At 43.2% G+C, this 21394-nt stretch overlaps 1 protein-coding gene across 4 annotated transcripts in view; it reads right to left on the bottom strand.

Moving 5' to 3' along the window:
• Window positions 1–21394, bottom strand: part of man1a2 (mannosidase, alpha, class 1A, member 2) — a 188926-nt gene that overhangs the window by 138215 nt on the left and 29317 nt on the right. For all 4 annotated transcript variants that reach the window (XM_084084766.1, XM_084084763.1, XM_084084765.1 and 1 more), the window contains exon 4: window positions 6701–6962. In XM_084084766.1, the coding sequence (XP_083940892.1) occupies window positions 6701–6962 (262 nt within the window). The remainder of the gene's footprint in view (window positions 1–6700; window positions 6963–21394) is intronic.

The following is a 21394-nucleotide window of genomic DNA, read 5'->3' as shown; positions in this document are numbered from 1 at the left end:
TTTATGTGTCGAGCTTCGAGCTTATACTGTACATCTGATATTTTGGAATTACTTAAAAATATTAAAAATATAGAACATGTTTGGAAACTTTCAAATAATTTTGATTTTTTTTTTTCTCACATAAATCTCCTTTCTTGGGGGTCCCTGGCACACACTTTTCAGATGGGGGGGGGGGGGGGGGGTTTCCGTGGCCAAATATATATCAATTTGGGAGTCCTTCGCACAAAAAAGAACTACTGAATTAGGTAATAATAATAATAATAATAGCTCAGATTTATCTGTGTGATTTATCTGTGTGAATCTGTGGACTTAAAAAAAAAAAAAAAAAAAAAAAAACAATCTTAAAACACATCTTTTTAGCATGGCTTTTGCTTAGATTGCTGCATTTCTCTTCCAGTTTTAGCCTAATTGTTCTTTTAAATTATTATTATAATAACTTTTTAAATGCATTTTTATGTATTTATATGCATCTCTGCTTATTTTTTATTATTATTATTATTATTATTATTATTAAGTCTCCTTAAAGACAATGTGCTTCACAGTTCCTGTGAAGCACATTGAACTGCACTTGTTGTCTGAATTGTGTTATATAAATAAAGCTTGATTGATTGATTGATTGAGATTTATATAGCGCCTTTCTAAGTACCCTACTGAAAGTCGCTTTAGGTAATGGAAAGAGACCGGCACAGACAAAGAGAGTAGAAAGCAAGGAGATAGGTGAGATGGATGCAGGGGGACGGTACAGTATTGCCGTTTCCACATATATCCCACCTCTCCCGGGGAAAAGCAGTGGTGTCTCTTTAAGAGCCCATACATCTGTCTAAAAGCACCATTTAGGTTGCACTTAAAAAGCCCTGTTGGACTGATCAATTTATCTGACTGTACTGTATGCTCGCACTATCAGGGAAGTACACACACACGTTTGTATTACTATACTTGTGAGGACATAAACATTTTAGGACAGCATTGAAAATGGCTGAAATTAGCCCAACAATAGCCGGAAAATAGCAGATCTACACACAACAAAGTATTTAACAGGGAAAACACTAAACCTAACTCCTAAACCTAAGCTCTGAATGCCTAATCGTAACAATAACCCCAACATTTAACCATTTCTAATAGTAAATCTAATATTTATATGATACATTTATAATTTATAATTCATAATTTATCATTTATATTTTAAATTCATATATATATATTTTTTTAATGATCTTGTGAGGTAGAATATGAGAATTAGACATGGTGTAGACAATAGAACGCATGCAGCGATGCCAACCGCAAATCTAATGGTTTGCATTCACTCAAGAGTCTCAAGTTGATTGATTTGTGAGACAAGTCAAGAGGCCAGTCTGTCAAATAGAAAATGTGGAAGAGCTGGGCTGAGGCCAGGAGGCACACATTCTTTTTTTCTTTTAATCGTTGATGTCGGTTGGAAACCTCATATGTCCAAAACTGTTACTTTTCAGCAGGGCGTTAATTTACGAAAAAAAACACAAAAAGTTAGAATATGGAGTTTCTGCCCGACAGCAACAAAATTGTGCATCAGGAGTGCAACATTAATCATATCTAATTTATCTATTAATAATCTATCACTATTTTGGGCATGTCATTATAGGTGAAAAGTTAAAAAGAAACTGAAAAAAGCCGATCTACAAGCTCACAACATGTCAAATTGGTCCTCCTTATTCACCTACTGTAATTTCTGTGCATCTCAGAATGAATACCAAAACTTAACACTAAATTAAATTAACAGAGCACTGCTTTCACTTTTACATTGTGCTGCTAATTAACACATCAATAAATGTCAATAATAACACATGTTCATTTAATTGTGGGAAGCCATAATCGTCATCACGATAAAAATGTGATTGCAGCCCCAGCAGCACTTATGTTCCAAAGCATTTACCCAATTATTTCAATTCATTTAAGAAAATAAACAAGAGAGAAACACATTAATCAGAGCTTTGATGTGGGCTGTGCAGAGCAAACAAAAAATGATGTATTTCTATTAAATTCAATAAAACAGCTTTCAAGGGGCTGGATAATGTGAATTCCAACCTTAACCAATGAGCCCAACACCTACACTGTTGCTCATAAGAGAGAAAGGGGGTACTTAACATTCCTCCACTATATCTACAAGCCATTAGCTGTACTGATACAGTTATTGCAGCAGCTCGAAGCTAACAATATCTCACAGCATGACTGGAGAGTGGTACTGGAAGTCAAATTCCATTTTGTTTTCACCCTCCCTGCCCTAAGCCCCCCTTCCATCTCCAGACAAAAGGCTAATTGGCTGCTAATGTCCAGTCCGGTAATTAGCGGAATAGCAGCACAGCGCTCAGAGCTAAATGGTGCTTTGTGGAGGAGACGAAAGTTTCTTTTTGGTTCTATTCAGTCTGAGAAATATGTATAGAGAGGACATTACAATTAGGTAAATTCAGGGGGAAAGTCTCTGGTAACCTGTAATATGCAATCATGTCAAACCGGTGGTGTACTTGTGTCTGCCTATATATATATCTTTTTATTTTTTTTCTGTTGTCTAATGTAATGTCTGTGTATTGTGGTGCCTGCTATTTTCTTTGTGTTTAAAAAAGGGTGGTTCTACACAAATTGTATGCTACAACAATGTTAAAACTACCAGAACCTCAATAAAGAAACATATATTTATTTTCTAAATGGTGAATTCTATCTCTGGAGAAATGTAATGGAAAAGAATCTGAACGTCTGTGTCTACTAGACACACTGTAATCCTATTACTAACACACCATCTCCACATCATACACAAACCACCAAAACATTATCGATCTATCTATCCATCTATAAATTCCAGGAATCTCTGTCTCCATCTGTCTATCCTTTGCATATCGACAACAGTTCATCTGATCAGCTCCGCACTTGGCAGATGTACTGCTGGGGACCCAAGGGAGAGCAGTGTCAAGTGTGGAGTCGATCAGATCAGATGAGCGGTTCTCCAGATCGCTGCAAGCAGCCATACAATGGTTCTTGACAACGTTAATACATCCCATGTATTTAGCGCGTTCCTCTGTAATCAAAGTCGCTTTACAAAAACAGAACAAACTTAATTAACCCATTTAAACCGGGAACGCATCTGTGTAACCACTTCAACCATTATTTTATACTTTGGCTATTCAAAAATAGCAGATCTACAAGCTCATGGCGCGGCACTCAACTCAAATCTTTGCTTGCTCTGGGGGGTCCCTGGAACAACTTATTTTGATGGGGATCGGTGGCCAAACACACATCATTTTAGGTGGTCCTTGACATGAAAAAGTTGGAGCACCACTGATATAGTAATCTGAGTTCCCAGAAGTTTTCACCAGCTCTGGCGAGGAACTTCTGGGCCAGAGCCCTGGTATTTGTGGGCGGGATGTAACTTACGCTCAGAATCTGAGCGGACACGCCTCTTACCGGTCTGAGAGCTGTGCAACTCGTCTAAAAAGTCTGACGAGAGGCAAACAGCAGTACACAACAATGGCGGCCGAAATTTCTCAAGGGGAAATTGCTTCCCGTCGCTCCTATTTACATGCAACACCCACTGCATGTGGATCCCGCCCCCTTTTCTTCATTGGCTGTTGATTTGAATCACAACGCAGTGGCCGCGCCCCTGCTGTCCAAGCTCCGACGCAATGCCTCCCAGACTACTGATATAGCAACAATAGTTTTTTTCAGAAAAATTAAGACTAAAAAAAAAAAAAAACGCTTTAAAAAAAATATATATTCAAAGATTTGCACAAATCTTCACGATTTTTCAAACATTTTTGAATAGCCAAAGAAATCTAAAATGACAGAGATACGAACCCACGGATTGAATGGGTTAAGTTATTAGGTTGCAGATCCTGGGCCTGGGCCTTCCCGGAACCATGCTGTCTGAACTGTCTCACAGCACACACCAGCGTGCCTCGGTACACCGTTTGGTAGCCGTAGCCACTCCATTAGACGGATGGTCACAATCCTGCAAGCCACCAATGCAGAGAGACAGAGTGCTGTCTGGCCCTCACACAGACTTACATTCTTGGGTCTCACTGGATGTGACATTATGCCAACGCAAACCCAACGACCGCCATTATCCACTGGTTCGCAAAGTGAGGTCTGGGGACCCCCCGGGGGTCCTTGAGGGGGTTCCAGGGAAAAGTAGTTAAAACAGTCATCACGGTCATTTGAACCACCACACGTTGGCTATTCAAAAATAGCAGATCTACAAGCTCACGGCTCGTCACGATCTGCTATTTTAGATTTTTTTCTTAAAACTAATCGAAAATGTTTGGAAACTTTTGAATAATTTAGCTTTAGTTTTTTTACATAAATCTTCTCTTCTGGGGGTCCCTGGCACAACACTTTTTTCAGAAGTGTTGGAAAAGTTTGGGAACTACTGCAATATAAGACTGTAAGGCAGCACCATTACAATGTCCTGTGGCGATCACGACACCATCAGGAGGCCAAGGTCCGGGAAGCCGTGCTGCTGGCTGAGGGCGTTGCTGCAGACTCACACAGCTGCCTGGTTTGTTCACAACCCTCGTTTTGGGGAGTGTATGGCATTCTCTCTGCATAGTAATTATGAAGGGAACAAAAGCGGCATTTAGACACAAAAGGCTCCGGGGACCCCGGAGTGGAGTGAGCGGACCGGCTCCCTTGCGCTGCGCCGCGAGCGGATCGTTCAGAATCCAAGGAGCATTTAAAGGGAGACGCCATTATGCCGGACAATAATTGTGGAGTGTGGAGAGTGTGCAGACAGAGTGGTGTCAGATAGCACCATCTGCACTCTTTCCTTTTTTCTAAGGGTGATTTTTTTACATGTAATTGCGCGCCGAAAATAGACGATCTACAAGCTCACAACGTGTCGCGTGTCCGTTGCCACATTGTGAGCTCGTAGAGCAGTGGTTCTCAAACTTTTTCAAGTCAAGGACCCATTTCAAAACTTAAAAAAAAAAATCGGATGTACAAGCTTGCAGATCTGCTATTTTTCAATAGCCTAAATATCAAAGTGGTTAAAATGATTGTGATGCAACATTAACTACTTTAGCTGGGGAACCCCCCCCACTCCAGGACCCCACTTTGAGAACTGCTGTTGTAGAGCATCCAAGTATAAATCAGGCAATACGCTGACTTCTAGCAGGAAATATAATTGCTTTCAGATGTAGAATGGGTCACACCGGTCTCCCCACACATTTTACCAGGTAATTTACTACCTTGCTCGGAGCCCAAAATCCTGCAACAATCCCGTTCCCAAGCCCACCCAGCCTGCTCCGTCCTCAACCCTGAAAGAAGAGAGGAGGACGACTAGGCAGTATATTGATAGAAACCTCTTATCTAACTTTTTGTGTTTTTTCGTAAAGTAACGCCCTACATGAGCATACTACAGCGTCACATAAAAGCATCAAAGTAGCAGATCTACAAGCTTGAAAAAAAACACAAAAAGTTAGAATATGGAGATAGAGGAGGTTTCTGCCCAAAAGCAACGAAATTTCTTCCGTCATACAGTCTCTAACGGAAGCGCTGAAAACGATCCGGAAGTAAAACGGATGTCCCGCCTCCTTCTCGCTTCCGCTTCGTCTTAGCAGTCGCGTAATTTTGTCCTAAAGTTAATCTAATTAGTCGAAGTATGCACAGCTTTGCTGCTTGGAAATTCTAAAATGCATTTGAACGACATTTTAAAATATATTTTCATGAACAGAAATGACAAACAGATGACGGCTTCCGGAATCAGCTTTCAGGGGTTGTAGTTCCAGACCAGTGGTGGAAAAGTATTCACATTTTGTACTTAAGTAAAAGTAGCAATACTGCAACGTAGAAATACTCTCATATTACAAGTAACAAGTGCGGAATAAAAAATGTACTCTAGTAAAAGTACAAAAGTATTGGTATGAAAATGTATTATGCCAAATGTCCCATACGTTTTCAAATGTATAAAATGTATAAATATCTTTTGAATATAGCAGAGCTACAAGCTCACAATGCGTCGCATCGCGACGCATTGTGAGCTTGTAGATCTGCTATTTTCAAATGGCCAAAATGTATAGATGGCTGAGGTGGTTAATGTATGTTTTGTAATAACTTAAGCCATATTTTATACTTTTTGCTAAGATTATGAATTTGTTTCGTGCAAAAATAGTCTCACAACCAAATGCGATGTGAGCTTGTAGATCTATTCATTTCGCAGATAGTAATGGAATAATGCAGATAAAACATTATTTTGGTTGTGTACATATTGCCCAGCCCTGATGAGGACCATCTCACAGCCCAGATGTTCTATTTACATCAACATCAGCAGAATGGAAGGTCAACAGCTTGTGTGTTACAGCTGAGACTTGATCTGGCTTCGTGTTTTTAAATAGGAAACACCTGCAAATAAACACATCAACTCAAACCGTCCCGCCATTTGTTTACAAAGTAACAAACACAGCTGATGGTCTAGCAGTTAAGGCGCATACCACATATATGCGCCTCTAATGCAGCCTGACAGCGAGTCACAGGTTCGATTCCCGGACCCCGACAACCTTTGCTGCGTGTCACTCCCCGTCTCTCTCTCTCTACCCGTTTCCTGTCCCTCTCCACTCTACTATCCAAATAAAGGCAGAAAAGCCCAGAAATATCTTTTAAATCATCCTTTTAAAGAAGTAATAAACACACTCAAGACACACGTAACACACAACCCATTGGCCCCACGGTTCGTTCGTACCTCTCTGATCTTGTCCCGTTTCTCCTTGACGTCGGGTTCCGGGGGCTCGCCGTCGCTGACGCCCACCACTTTGGGCATGGGCACGGGTGGCAGAGGTTTGGGGGCAGAGTCCTTCTTCTTCAGGTCCTCCACCACCTTGCTTTTCTCCGTCTGGATCTCGGCCTGCAGCTCCTCGCGGGACTTCCTCAGCTTCTCTTTGGCCTCCTGCAGCGCGCGCTCGTGGTCCGCACGGATCTTATCCCGCAGGCTCTCCTCCTCCTCTCTGCAAAGGGAGGACAGGAAATGGTTACGGGAAAGAAGAGAGGAAGTTTGTTTGTTATAGGAGGTTTAAAGTAAAGAAAGTTGCACAACTACAGGTGCGTAGGTGTGAACAGCCAACATGCAGACCAGTGGTTCACAAATATTTTCACACCAAGGACCCCAAATTGTATTTGGCCACAGACCCCCATCTGAAAATGTTTCAAGGGCCGAGAACAGCAGACCTCCAAGCTCACAACATGTCAGCTATTCTCAGCACGTTGCACGATGAAGTATAGACCAATTATTTGTTTACTAACATTGAGCCTGGACGCACAGGTGATTGTTTCACGCAATCAATTCCCAACCTGTTTCGGGGTGCACTGGTTTCAGCACACCCCAACCCCCTCTTGTGTGTGTTGGCTAGTGAGACGCGTCCTAACGAGACCTGATATAATGGGTTTCGTTGCGCGCATACTGGCTGCACGCAGCCAGTATGACGTCGTCTGTTAAGGGGTCTATAGATGTCTCACTAGGGAGCGCCTCACCAGCCAACACACACGTTGAAATGAAATTAAACCAGCGCTCCACAAAACAACAGGTTTGGGGCTCTGTTGGGAATTGATTACATGAAACCGGCACCTGTGCATGCGTGCAATCTCGATGTTTGTAAACAAATAATTGGTCTATTAGAAGAGGCTCTGTCAACTGACCCTCATCATATGACTGAAAACCTTCATCAGATACCCGACAAAGGTAAGTTGACAAAATGTTGTTTTCTTCAATACATTTTGCTGTAAGAGAAAACCGTGTGCCGTGTTTGTTATACTGTTATAGGAGGATAAATGCCTATTTTATACCGCCACTTAGAACTGATCTACAAGCAAGATGCGTCACATCTCGGGGAAGTACACGGTACTGGACAATTATCTTGTACAGGATCATTATTTACAAGGTACAAGTTTAATTTGTTAAGGCTAAGCTAACTAAATTACACAGGAGGTACATGGAAAATACAACATGCTTACAAATGATTTTGTCACAAATTTTGTACACTACCAATTCAGAAGCCACATTATTACGGTGTAGAAACGGAAAACGTCTTCATACACAGTACAGAGACAAGCGACCTGCAAAAAATGTTAATAACTGTGAGCCTTCCAGTGCTTTATTCTAAACCCGAGCACATTGTGTCCTGACCTTAAGAATAAGCACGCTTGAGGCTACGGGGCACGCGCAAGGATTTCCAGCACGCCTTCTAACATTGTGTCCACTGTGATTAGTGTGCAACATAAACATGTCCTGACTGATGCCCTCAATGAGATTCAAACTCCCTGGAAATACTCCTACAACACACAGCCAGTTTTACCTATTTTAACAGTCATATTGTTGTCATCTGGACTTTAACAACCAAGTGTAGCCTAGTTATTTCCAACAGCTCAAACTAAAAACGATATAGTCAATACCAGAGAGGGTCACTTGTAGAACTTCTTTGATGGTATCTTAGATTAGGTGTAGTTCTATATGATGCAGAAACACAACATAATTGCCTTGATGCAAGTAACATTAACGAGCATCAACGAGTGTAAGCTGGACGCACAACCCTCCCCCTCTGCTGTGCTGAACTGAAAATGACTGGAGTTTAGTTTGTCCCCTAAACCCCTTGAATATGATTGAAGACATGATAATGATTACTATGATTACTGTGATTATGGTAAGCTTACATTTCATATCACACACACCATACAGTAAGAACTCCTGTAACTTTCACCAGAAAAAAAAAATCCTACCGTCCTCATTAAGCCCAAGTTACACCTAGTTGCGTGCCCTTGTCGCACACCTCAAATAGCCGATCCGCAAGCTCCACAACGCATCCCGGCACGATGCACTGTGAGCTTGTGGATTTGGCCATTTTTGGTGTGCGACTAAGTATAATTCAGGCTTATAACGGCCGTCCTCGTTACATTACGGTTACATCAGCTACAGGAAGTAGGACAGGTGCACACAAAAAAAAAAACACTAGGCAGCGCCTCGATGAAGCCTCATTGATGAGGACTTCACACGCCGATGTGTGGAGAGAGCCTCACAAGGAGTTGAAACACCTCGGTCCCTCTGGATGCATAGGAGGCTAATAATGGAACACCAAAACACAGTTCGGTGGGGCTGGGGTGGAGGGGAGTTTAATGTTCAAGATAGGTAGCACAATGTACAGCAGAAGTGCTGTCATTGTAAGAACAATTGTTGAAATAAATACAATTATGGCAAGTACTTAACACATACACAGCCTTTATTTGACCTGGGGGAAGAGTATGATTAAAGGACTGAGAAGGTGATATGCCGTATCAGCCCTTGGGCTAGAAGTGACAGCTTCAAAGGGCTTTAACGCAAGCCAAAGTACCAGTGTTTGCTGAACTGTCACCGTTAAGACGTTACAGAAAGAACTCAACATGTCAGAGAGACATGGATGAAAATGGGGCCACCAGACGCTGTTGTCTGGGATACTGTGGTAGAATTCATGGCTGAGCAGACAGTGGAGTTTATCCGGATTCAAGGGAACAAGAACACAGAGCGAAGGAGACAAAAAAGTGACCTTTCACGGCTCACAGAACACCCAGGGCAGGCGACACCCACAGAACAAGCGTGAAGCCTGCCAGCAGCAGCCGTCATGTTGTCAGCCAACTCCCTCCACACACTGTCGGGGAAATCCCAGCAGTACTACCAATATATTTGTTTTGATCATATTTTTTGTTAATAAATTAGGATATTTATGAACTGCTGTCGGGCAGAAACTTAACTACACTTAATTAAGCACCCATAAAGTTTATAATTGCAATATAGTGACCAGCAAGGTTAAGTTTGCCTGACAAAGATGGCGGCGGTCAAAACATTTAGGGGAACATGATTCAGTGTGAGGAGTGGACAGTTTTTTAAGTTGATGAGCCTATACGTCCAGACCTATTTGGGTTGGATGTGGACAACAGTCTACATTTTTAACTGGAGTATGTGATAAACAAACCATCACCCTGTTATTCGTCGTTGCCCAAGGTTATGTAATCGAGGTCCTGCGTATCAGCTGAGCCAGTGCATTACTGCAGACATTGTGTGTGACCATACAATGACACAATGCAGAGCGCTTGGGGTACTGTATGGGTTTGTGTGTGTGTGTGTGTGTGTGTGTGTGTGTGTGTGTGTGTGTGTGTGTGTGTGTGTGTGTGTGTGTGTGTGTGTGTGTGTGTGTGTGTGTGTGTGTGTGTGTGTGTGTGTGCGCGTACCATTGTGAGTTATGAAAAGCCCTATACGTATGCTTAACTGTAACCATGTTGGGGGAGGTGCCAATTCCTCAGGTATACAAGTAAATTACAAAAATGTGCAATTACAAATGTAGTGTTCATATCTTTGTCAATTCATTACATGTTATGTATTGATCGATTGAATATTTTATAAGACAGAAATGAAAAACAGCACGATTACAGTGTGGACGAAATCATGTTATGTTATTATGATTGGTTATATGTAACCTTATCGTTAGTACATTATGTTGTTCATCTTATATTATTCATCTTTGTAACCTATGATACATTTTTTCTATACAATTATTTTACATGACGTAGAGCCAAGACGTCTCTCCTAGGCCTGATAGCTATTGTTTATGGTACAGCTTGTCCTTGTAACATGACGGCAGAACGTTTGTGCCACAGGCCTGTGCGTACTCAAATGTACATCTCCCCTGTCCGCTAATGTATTAAAGCACCAACCCCCCACCTTACTGACTCTGACCCCTTTATTTCCTAGTACCATTTGGTCATTGAATTCCACAACAACAGTAAAACACTTGGTCTAAAAGGATATCAGCAAAAAGTCCTTGCGGTATCTGTATGTGTGGGTGCACCCGTGTGCATGTGTCCATCCATGTGCATCCATTTATTTAACCACTTAAACCCCAGCATCCGTATTGTGGGGACAGCTTTCGCTGAAAATAACAGATCGTCAATCTTGTCGGTCATCTATTTTCAGCGAAAGCTTTTCCCACAATAACAGAAAATACACTAGTATTAAGCCCTGAGGGACTCCGGTTACCCATATGGGGTTTAAGTGGTTAAGTGGCCATACTGTCCACTTCAGCTTTGTGCGAGGGAGGATTTTTAAATGTTAGGCTAAAATCACTTACGTTTAAAGTGTTGTCCCAACTGCTCTCATCGACTATACTTTGTTTGATTTGTTGTGTTGGAAATAAGTTTAATTATTTCCACAGTGAGTTGAGATTAGTTAACATTGCGATGTTGTAGAACGGTTATTTTTGCCAAGCAACACTGTTGGAGTGTTTTTCTCCAGTGAGACAAACAGTGCCAATCCGCCAGTGTGCTAAGTAGTAACTCCACATGTAATCACTAAACCAAAAATGACACAGTTCTCAAGAGCATAGTCTCTGTCCGGTGGAAACCTCATATGTCCAAAACTGTTAATTTTCAGGACTCAAATTCAAAATGATCAAGTAGGGCGTTAATTTACGAAAAAACACGAAAAGTTAGAATATGGAGATAAGAGGTTTCTGCCCGACAGCATCAATATCGAACCATGGATGGCGAACCATACAGCTCGATATTCAACCAAGAACCGTTGCATCCCTAGTGTGTGTGTGTGTGTGTGTGTGTGTGTGTGTGTGTGTGTGTGTGTGTGTGTGTGTGTGTGTGTGTGTGTGTGTGTCAGCATGCATTGTGGGAGGGAGCAGAGGTCCTGTGGTGTGGTGGTGTGTGTGTGTGGACTCAGCTGCTGTTCTCCATACAGATCACAACACAACTCTCTTTGTGTGTGTTTGCATAATCTGTGTGAAAAGTGGGTATAGAACGTGTGTGTGTGTGTGTGTGTGTGTGTGTGTGTGTGTGTGTGTGTGTGTGTGTGTGTGTGTGTGTGTGTGTGTGTGTGTGTGTGTGTGTGTGTGTGTGTGTGTGTGTGTGTGTGTGTGTGTGTGTGCTGTAGTGAGCAGGGTATGCATGCAGTGTGTGTCTCTGTACATTCATGGTATGTGGAAGTCAGCATAGTGGCAATGCTGACTTGTGTGTGGGTGTGTGTGTGCCTGCATACTTATGGAAAGCTTATCCTATCTTGAACACTATTGACCATATGCGTATTGATCATGTGTGTAGGGTATGTATGCATATCGTTGCTGTCAGGCAGAAACCTCTTATCTCAAATGTTCTAACATTTTGTGATTTTTCGTAAATTAACGCCCTACTTGATCGTACAACTGCGTCACACAAAAGCATAAAAAATAGCAGATCTACAAGCTCGAAACGCGGCGCGAAGCGACGCGTTTCGAGCTTGTCGGTCTGCTACTTTTGATGTTTATGAATTTGAATCCTGAAAAGTAACAGTTTTGGACATGAGGTTTCCAACTTTCCACTCGACAGACACGATATGTGTGTGTGTGTGTGTGTGTGTGTGTGTGTGTGTGTGTGTGTGTGTGTGTGTGTGTGTGTGTGTGTGTGTGTGGGCCCTCGCCAGAGTGAAGATGAGGGGTGGAGAGAGTGCGAAATAAAAGCGAAGGAGGCATAGAGGCACAAGTCAAAATACTTCACGTAGGGTGTCGCACGCCCGAAAACAGACAATCTACAAGCTCACGACAAGTCGCATCATCAGGTTATTTCAGGGCATGCGACGCCAACGCACGATGGAACATAAATCAGGACAATAATGCTGTCATCCAGGCAGATTGCCTAGGTGACAAGAAGATGATGATGATGGTACAACCTGACCCTACGGCAAACAAACAACATTACCCAGCTCCATTATAGAGACAGAAAGACAAGATTAATATATTGTAATTCATTAATAGTAATCCATTTTCAGGAGAGGGGAGGGGGGGGGCGAGGAAAGGACAACATAGCGGCAAGGTGTTGCAGAGAGAGAGAGAGAGAAAGAATATGAATGAGAGAGAAATGGAGAAATGGTTGTCTTATGGTTAAAAAATATATATTTTGGAGTTAAAGTTTACAATTAGGTTAGGTGTTAGGATTACACATTTAGAGGTTAGGTTTAGGGGTTGAGGGGTGAGATTTTTCCCAATCAAATACTTTGTTGTGTGGCGATGTCAAACACCGGAAAATAGCCGATCTACAAGCTCACAACACGTCGCAGCAAGATTGTAGATCTGCGGTGTGTGAAAACTTTGTGTCATGCTGTAGTTAGTATGATCAAGAAGGGCATTCATTTACGAAAAAACACAAAAAGTTAAAATGCGGAGATAAGAGGTTTCTGCCCAACAGCAACTATATACTTGTTTTCTATGTGCATGTGTGTCTGAGTATAAGTGCCAAGTAACAGACCTGCATGCTTTGCATGCCAAACATTGTGTGTGCATGTGCGTGTGTGTGCGTGTGTGCGTGCGTGTGTGTTTGTGCCCTCAGCAACATGCATTTAAATGTGATATTTATGTGATATTTAAAGGGTGCTGATGTTGGATGCCGGGGCTAATGCCTGCACGAGTGTTTGTGTGCAGAGGAGGCGAGGCGAGGCAGCGTGAAATGAGACGGAATGCAACTCAGCTCACATCATCAGTCCTAATGGCTGCTGATGCTGCCGCAGCCGTCGCTGTGCGCGCTCGTGTATGTGTGTGTGTGTCGGGCAATGTCACAGAAACACAAATAGCGTCACACAAATTACACAAAACGCGCTTGCTGTAATTTACACACGGGCCCTTTGGTGATGATGGCAGATTCCACCGTAAATTTTCGTTCGCCGGCCATGCCCTTTCTATCTCCATCTGTCTCGCTCTCCCCCTCCCCCCCACCCTCCCCACACACACACACACAGCCCTCTGAACATTTTCTCACGTCCTCCCTCCATTACCCAGGCTCGCTCTAGCATCGCCTGCAATCCCCTCTTCCAGCCCCTCATAGAATGTCAAACATGCAATTAAGAGCATGTCAACAGCTGCCCGACTCAATTATCTTGACAAAGACGTGAGCGGCGCCCGCTACCGCGAAACGCCTCTCCTCTCGCTCTCCTTCTCCACTCTACCCCATCCCTCCTCCCATCCTCTCTCTACACCCCTCTCATCAGACCGAAAGCAAAGTGATCTGAAGAGCTCCGCCTCTCCGGTTAGTGACTTGCGGTCGTGTGTGGCTTCCTGTAATCACTTCCTGGTTCCATTAGAGCCATCCCGCTCGCTTGTCACCGGTGGCGAGAGAGGCATCGGGGGGACGGTCGCTCGCCCGCCCGTCTCCAGACTTGCCTGACGGCTCAGACGCCATGGAAACGATCGCAGGGAGAGATGGGGAGGGGAAAGGCGAGACGTAGTCATGGCAACAAGCGGACGGATGCACGGAGGTCCCGCGGCGCATGGGTCACGGCTTAATTGGTTAATCGCATGATGATCTGTGTGGCGAAAAGGACAATCGGTCGCTTAGTGACCAGACACACCGTCTGAATACAGCACAGACTCAGCACCGGCACACAGGAGTGTTTCAGTTGTTACTGTATGTGTCAGAGGTCACGTAAGCTAGAATAAGAGAAGTAGCAGATATACAAGCTCAAAACATTTCGAGCTTGTAGATCTGCTACTTTTGATGCTTTTGTGTGATGCTGTAGTATGATCAAGTAGGGCGTTAACTGATTCACTGCCAGAGTAAATAAATAAATAAAGCCCAGACTGCCAGCGAGTTTTCGTTTTCCTTCTCAACTACACAGAATATTTATCTCCAGTATGATCGATCCCCCGATTGTTGTTAAACACGGAGGGTTTCTCTGTGCTTCCGCGAAAGAAAACAAGTATTTCATTTCGACCGTCCATTATTGGTCGCTGAATATAGCATGTCTCGACAAAATTGCAAAGGAAAACACAGGAGGCAAAATACAGCCGGTTCCCTAAATAAGCTAACCAGGAAGTGAATGGTGGAGGAGATCTTGTGATCTCCTGGATCTGTGTGTGACTGAGAATGAAATGGTCACTCATATTTTAGCGAAGAGCACCATCTACTGTAAAAACACAAAACAGGCGTCAAAAGACGTCGTTGGCAGTTATTGAGTTTTACGGAAAAACACAAAAATTCCAAATATGGAGATAAGAGGTTTCTGCCCGACAACTACGATACACTTCACTCTACTAGGTCTGCTACTTTTTCCCTCAAAACCAAAATGTTTTCGGGGGAATTAGCCGACCTACAAGCTCGGCAACGCAACGCATTGTGAGCTTGTAGATCTGCTATTTCCGCTGAATGTTCGCCCCCAGAATAAGGACGCTATAGCGCGTGTTCAAGGAGTCTCACATAGCCAGACGATCAAAGATCTCAGCCTAATGATATGTCTGGGGAAATCTAAATTCCTTTAAATGGGCTTGGACACCAGCGCTAACAAAGCTACGCCCAGTGCTTTGAAAGCCAATCATGATACCATCCCCTAAAGCAGGGGTCTTCAACGTTTTTCAGGCCAAGGACCCCTTAGCTGAGAGAGAGATGAAGCAGGGACCCCCACTACATATTGTATAAAATTGCGTTGCGGATTTCACTTTTTTCATATATTTCATGGATAGCTTCATAGACTTGTTTGACAGCACTATCATCAGTGTTGTGTAAATTCATATGTTTTGTTTACACATTATGCTTCCTATTAACACTTACCCTGCCCTAATTATTTCAGATTTTTTGCAGTTTTATGCCAGAGATTTTTCATTGAAAAAAAAAAAGTACTCAGGAACCGAGATACAAATTTTTTAAGTTTTAAGTTAACAAGGAAGTGGATAGGAGTCTAGATCTTCGAAAAATCATATCTCCTTGGGTCAATTTCTTTTTTTTTTTAACGAGTTAACTCGATCTTGGCAATCAAGTGATGGATTTCCTTCTAGGCAATCAATGTGTTAATATGTTGGATTAATGTTAATGTGTTTTCAGACATTTAAACCCTCAATACTTGGTAAACTTGACCTTTGCCTCTGTACTTTTTTCCCTCTACACCAACCTCTTCGGCAGATCTACAAGCTTATCTGCCATTTTTGGCAAATGTTTCCACCAGAATAGGGACGCTAAGTGGTTACTTACCAAAAACAAAAAAAAACAGAAAGTTCCTATCACACAAAGATATGGCGGACCCCTTTTGGTAACTCTGTTGAAGACCCTGCGGTTATTTTATTACGTTTCTGAATTCTTTCACCCGGTTTTAGCCCCATTCGCTGTTATTTAGATGTCACCAGACTGATACTAGTAGGAGGAGATCTCTGATCGTATACTAAGGGTTAAAAGTGCTTAAAAAACTAAAGAGTGAGACATTCCGACGCTGAAAATGGCACAGTGCTGCAGGCGAATAGTTTTGAGTGTGTGGAGGCTCTGTGCTTTAGACCCCCCTGTGAAACTCTGGTCTCCATATAATCACCTTATTCAGCCCCTGGCTCTCTGCTTCTGCCTGACCACACACACACACAGACACACACACACACACACGTTTGAATTAATCGTCAACATTTTAGGATGGCATTGAAAATGGCTGAAAATAGCCAAACTATAGTCGAAAAATTGCAGATCTACAAGCTCACAACGTGTTGACGCGTTGTGAGCTTGTAGATCGGATTTTTTTGGGTGCATGACATTGCAACAAAGTATAAAATAGGGAAAACTAACCCCCCAACCCATAAATGCCTAATCTTAACCCCCAACCTGAACATTGTTCTAATTGTAAACCTAAATCTCTAAAAATCATATTTAACCAGAAAACAACCATTTCTCTTGGTCCTCACAACATCCATTTCTCAAATTCTACTATACTTGTGGGGACATTTGGTCCTCATAAGTATAGTTAATACAAACACACATACACACAATTTTCTGGCCACATTGAGTCACTTTACACAGAGAAGGGAAGGAAAGACGACAGACTGGGTCTCTCTCTCTCTGCGATTCACCATGACCGTCATTAGTCTTTGATCAGGGACCCCTCACTCTCCGGGGCGTCGATTGGAAGAAGGAAGTGGATCGAGAAAAGAGGACTATTTATTTCCCCTTTTATTTTCCGCTACAGAAAATGTGTGTAAAGAAAAGCGTTTTAATCATTTAACCACTTTCAATCCCGGTGTTCCCTCATTATAGGCGAGAATATTCAATCAAAGATCTTACGAATAGTCACATCGCGACACGTGAACTTGCAGATTTGACTATTTCCGCTGTGCAACACCATCATAGTATATCGTCTGTCGGGTGGAAACCTCATACGCATGTCCAAAACTGTCACTTTTCAGGATTCAAATTCAAAAGTAGCAAAAGTAGTAGATCTGCTACTTTTGATACACTCGTGTGACGCAGTAGAAGGACCAAGTAGGGCGTTCATTTAGGAAAAAAACACAAAAAGTTAGAATATGTAGTTAAGAGGTAGGTTTCTGCCCGATAGGAACGATATGATGTATTATAAAAAAGGGCTTAAGTGTCAAAAGAAAGAAGAAAGAATTTTGCTCCTTTACATGTACGTCATGTATAGGGTTGGGATCCGTTCCAACATTAAGGAACCAGAATCGGTTCCATCACATTTGGAACCGTTTCCGGAACCGGGTTTATCACACCGTCAACTTTTTTTATTTCAAGGACCACCATAACTCGGCGAGTTACAGACCTGTAAGGGTCCATTTGGAACCCCCACAAGTAACCCAGAAGGTACCTATGATTGAATTTGTGTTTATCAAAAACTATAATGAAGGCCAAAATGATATAGATTTCAAGAAATAAAATGATATAAGAATCGTTGAAGGGAACCGTTAAGGAATCGGACCGTTAAGTGGGAATCGTTACATATAAGTAACCGGAATCGATAAAATCCTAAAGGAACCCAACCCTAGTCACATCAATCTGTCCCAACATCATTACTCCACGGAATTTCACCCAATCTCTGGTTGAAGGTCTGTCAATCGCTGATGAAGCGTCCGGTTAATTCACAGCGTGGCACGGCAGTGGCAGTGTTCGCAGCGACCTCATTACCTCACCCGAGGAGGCCAGCAGCACTTTATGGCGAACGCAGAGCAGCAAGGGGCTGTGATGATCGCAGACGGTGCAGAATCTCCTCCGGGCTCGTGACACTGTTGCTAATGACAACCCAAGTGGCTTGTGACACCGTTAACCAATCATAAACTTTTTAAGTGACAGCAGCAGCATTCGCAGAGAGAGAGTCGAATTTATTCTCTCTTGCACACTTTCAAAAAGTGATTTTTAACTGCACACTACAGGGTAACAGCTCTTCCCGTTTTTTGCTGTCGCAGACACCGAGGATGCCAAATGTGAGAGAACAAACTCTCGGTGAAACATGTATCATTATGCTCAATTTTATAGTCCATTGTGTGCCTGCACCGCTCGCCGAAAACAGAAGATCTACAAGCTCACAACGTGGCGCATTTGCGACGCGTTGTGAGCTTGTAGATCGGCCGTTTTCGGATTCAGCGTGCCGTTCCCCTCTACTCTCCCTGCTCTGCTAACTCTTGTCCGGTCAATGCCAGAATTAAAGTGATACTTCAAAGTTTCTGCAGACAACTGGGTTTTTAGGATAGAGGGGAAGCCTCCAGACGATGATGGCTGGATACCTGCCAACGTTGCTGCTGGAGTAGACGGAAAGGAGCAGGCGGGGCCGATACGTGAGCCAGAGAGAGAGGGAGGGTAGGGGAGGAGCGGTGGTGCTAGTAACAGTGACAGAGACATGACTGTGTATACCGAAGGTTTCCATTTCATGAAGTAAATACACACAAAACACCTACAAATAAACAATATGCAGTAACAGAAGATGGATTTTTTGATGGAAGTGGCAGGACTGGATTTCAATTCCATAATATAGTCATAATACACACACACACACACACACACCACACCCTCTTTTTGAATAACTCCCGTTCTCTCTTTGTCCCCGACTTCTTTCTTTTTTTTCGGCGTGGCTTTATCCATCAATAAGACGGTCTGTCTGTCTGTCTATCTATCCGTCTGTGTGTGTGTGTGTGTGTGTGTGTGTGTTGGAGCTCTTCATGGTTCCAAATTGACAGACCCGAACCCTAATGGACCCGTGCAATTTAGTTCGGTGATCCGAGTGGACCAGACATATTTTTTAAAAGACAGACCTGAACCCCAATTGGACAGGTGAAATTTGTTCCGAGATATTGCTCCGAGATATTACAGAACGGACCCCGACTGTTGGGTATTATCACCTGACAGCTCAATGTTTTCCCCCTTCTTTTGTGCTGCAGTAATGATTGGCTGATGATTAGGTCAGCACCACATGCTTCTCTCTCCTGATCAGCGCTAAGTACGGGTTGTATCGTACATATGTATCCACTCGGGTATTACCCACAATGATCAACAGGTAATAGAACCTGAACCCGGCCCGGAAACCGACTGACCATATTAAAACACAAACCAGGACCCGTACGCGTCTTTGGGCATTGCCAGGTATTTCCGGTTAGGGTAGACCTGTGAACAACTGTGTGTGTGGCTTTTTTTTTAATGTTTTATTAAAATATGTAATTTCTAATTTTATAATGGAAGTCAACAGGACTCTGATCAGGCTGAAACCTTACCCAAATATGGAGTCATACCTATGATACGATATGCCATAGACGATTGACATTTCAGGCTAGCCACATCTAAAGATCCACAATGCAGCCACACCATTCTCATTCCATATGGATCCCCAGGTGATTTTAATGCTTTTTTGTTGTTATTGTGGCCTCCTATGCTTGCACTAGCGTGGCCATAGCAACAACACCACCCCAGAGAGAGCATGCAGGTCCTCTCCTGTTAGCCTGGCCTGGGCTCTATACCCTTGAAGTAGCCCTGGAGTGCCAAACGGGTTTTAAACACTTTCAACTCTTACCGTTTGGGTCTTTGCTCCACCAAACATAATACAGCAGTGTATACATATCATCCATGTTGTTTTGAAGTGTGCAGTTGGCCCAATTTCCATATAAAAGCTTACTTTAAAGTCAAACCGTATTGAATCCCATTTGGGTCTCCAGGGCTACCCTCAACGTTAAGTAACCACTTAAGCCCCATATAGTTTGTTGTATGACGAATAGCCAGCGGAAAAAGCACATCTACACGCTCACAACGCATCTCATTTGCAACGCTTTGTGAGCTTGTAGATCGGCATTTTTTTTTTACGTTTCGCCAACAATTACATGCCCCAAAACAGGGACGCCAGGTTGAAATTGGTTAACAACAAGAGGCACTTCACCAATAGCCCACATTACAGCCAGCCATGCATGCACACATCGCTGGCTTTTACCAGTCCATTTGAACCATGGGGAGAGAAACCAGGACTGCATCCAATAGCCACGTTGGCAGACACTCACCAGCCACTGGCGTCATTTCACCAGCCAAATAAAAATGCCTGCTGCAGGGTGCCTCGGCGCCGCACTGTCTGACTGTAAATAATCCCCCAAGTCCCCGGTTCGAATCCCTTTCAGGGCCTCTCTCTCCGTCTCTGCATTCATTCCGTATGGATTTTCTTTCTATTCAGTTACTTCTTTTATTTTCTTGTACCCAACTGTGTTGTTGTACATTTATCCTTCACAGACTCAAACACACACACCAACCCCTGTCCAGTGTTTACACAGAGAGCAGAGTCGAGGACGGAGATATTAATGAAATCACTGGGAGGATACGATGAGCGGAGTGAACACGGCCTGGGAGCCAGTTTGCAACACCGTCGCCAGCTGTAAATGAGAGCTGGAGGACATGGGAGATGACAGACAGACAGACCAAGGCTGGCAGGCAGGCACACAGACAAACGAGAGAGGAGGGAGAGACCCTGAGAAACAAAGTGCAAGAGAAGACGAGACAAAGAAAAGAAAAGAGTAAGAGAGAGTGTGAGTGAGATAGAGAGAGAGAAAGAGACAGAGAGAGGGAAAAAGGAAGGAAAGGAAAGATTAAGAGATATATCAGAGCAAACGCTGCCTGTCATGCAGGTGTGCCTGAATCACGTGTGTGTGTGTGTGTGTGTGTGTGTGTGTGTGTGTGTGTGTGTGTGTGTGTGTGTGTGTGTGTGTGTGTGTGTGTGTGTGTCTGTGTCTGTGTGTGTGTGTGTGTTATTATATCTCAGATATTGCTCTGACTGCCTCACGTTTAATTACATCTGTCAGCTCAGACACTGGAGATACAGTATGAAATAATTCGTTCTCACTGATTTCTTCACCTTCCTTTCTTTTTCTTGTCTCTCTCTCTCTCTCTCTCCTCTGCAACTCGGAAACCACACACACACTCCTCCCCCAATCTCTATCTCTTTCACCCATCATACTTTTTCCCTCTTCAGATTCTGTCGTTTTCCATTTTCCCCGTTTCTGCCACTTCTACAGCCAGCGTCATGTCATGTTAGGCCAGCCATGAGTGTGTGTGAGTCGTGTGTGCGCGTGTGTGTGTGTGTGTGTGTGTGTGTGTGTGTGTGTGTGTGTGTGTGTGTGTGTGTGTGTGTGTGTGTGTGTGTGTGTGTGTGTGTGTGTGTTTGGCC

The sequence above is a fragment of the Gymnoscopelus microlampas genome (assembly GCF_963454915.1).
Source record: "Gymnoscopelus microlampas genome assembly, chromosome: 17".
Classification (NCBI taxonomy): Eukaryota; Metazoa; Chordata; class Actinopteri; order Myctophiformes; family Myctophidae; genus Gymnoscopelus; species Gymnoscopelus microlampas.
This window is presented reverse-complemented; position numbering and strand designations above follow the sequence as displayed.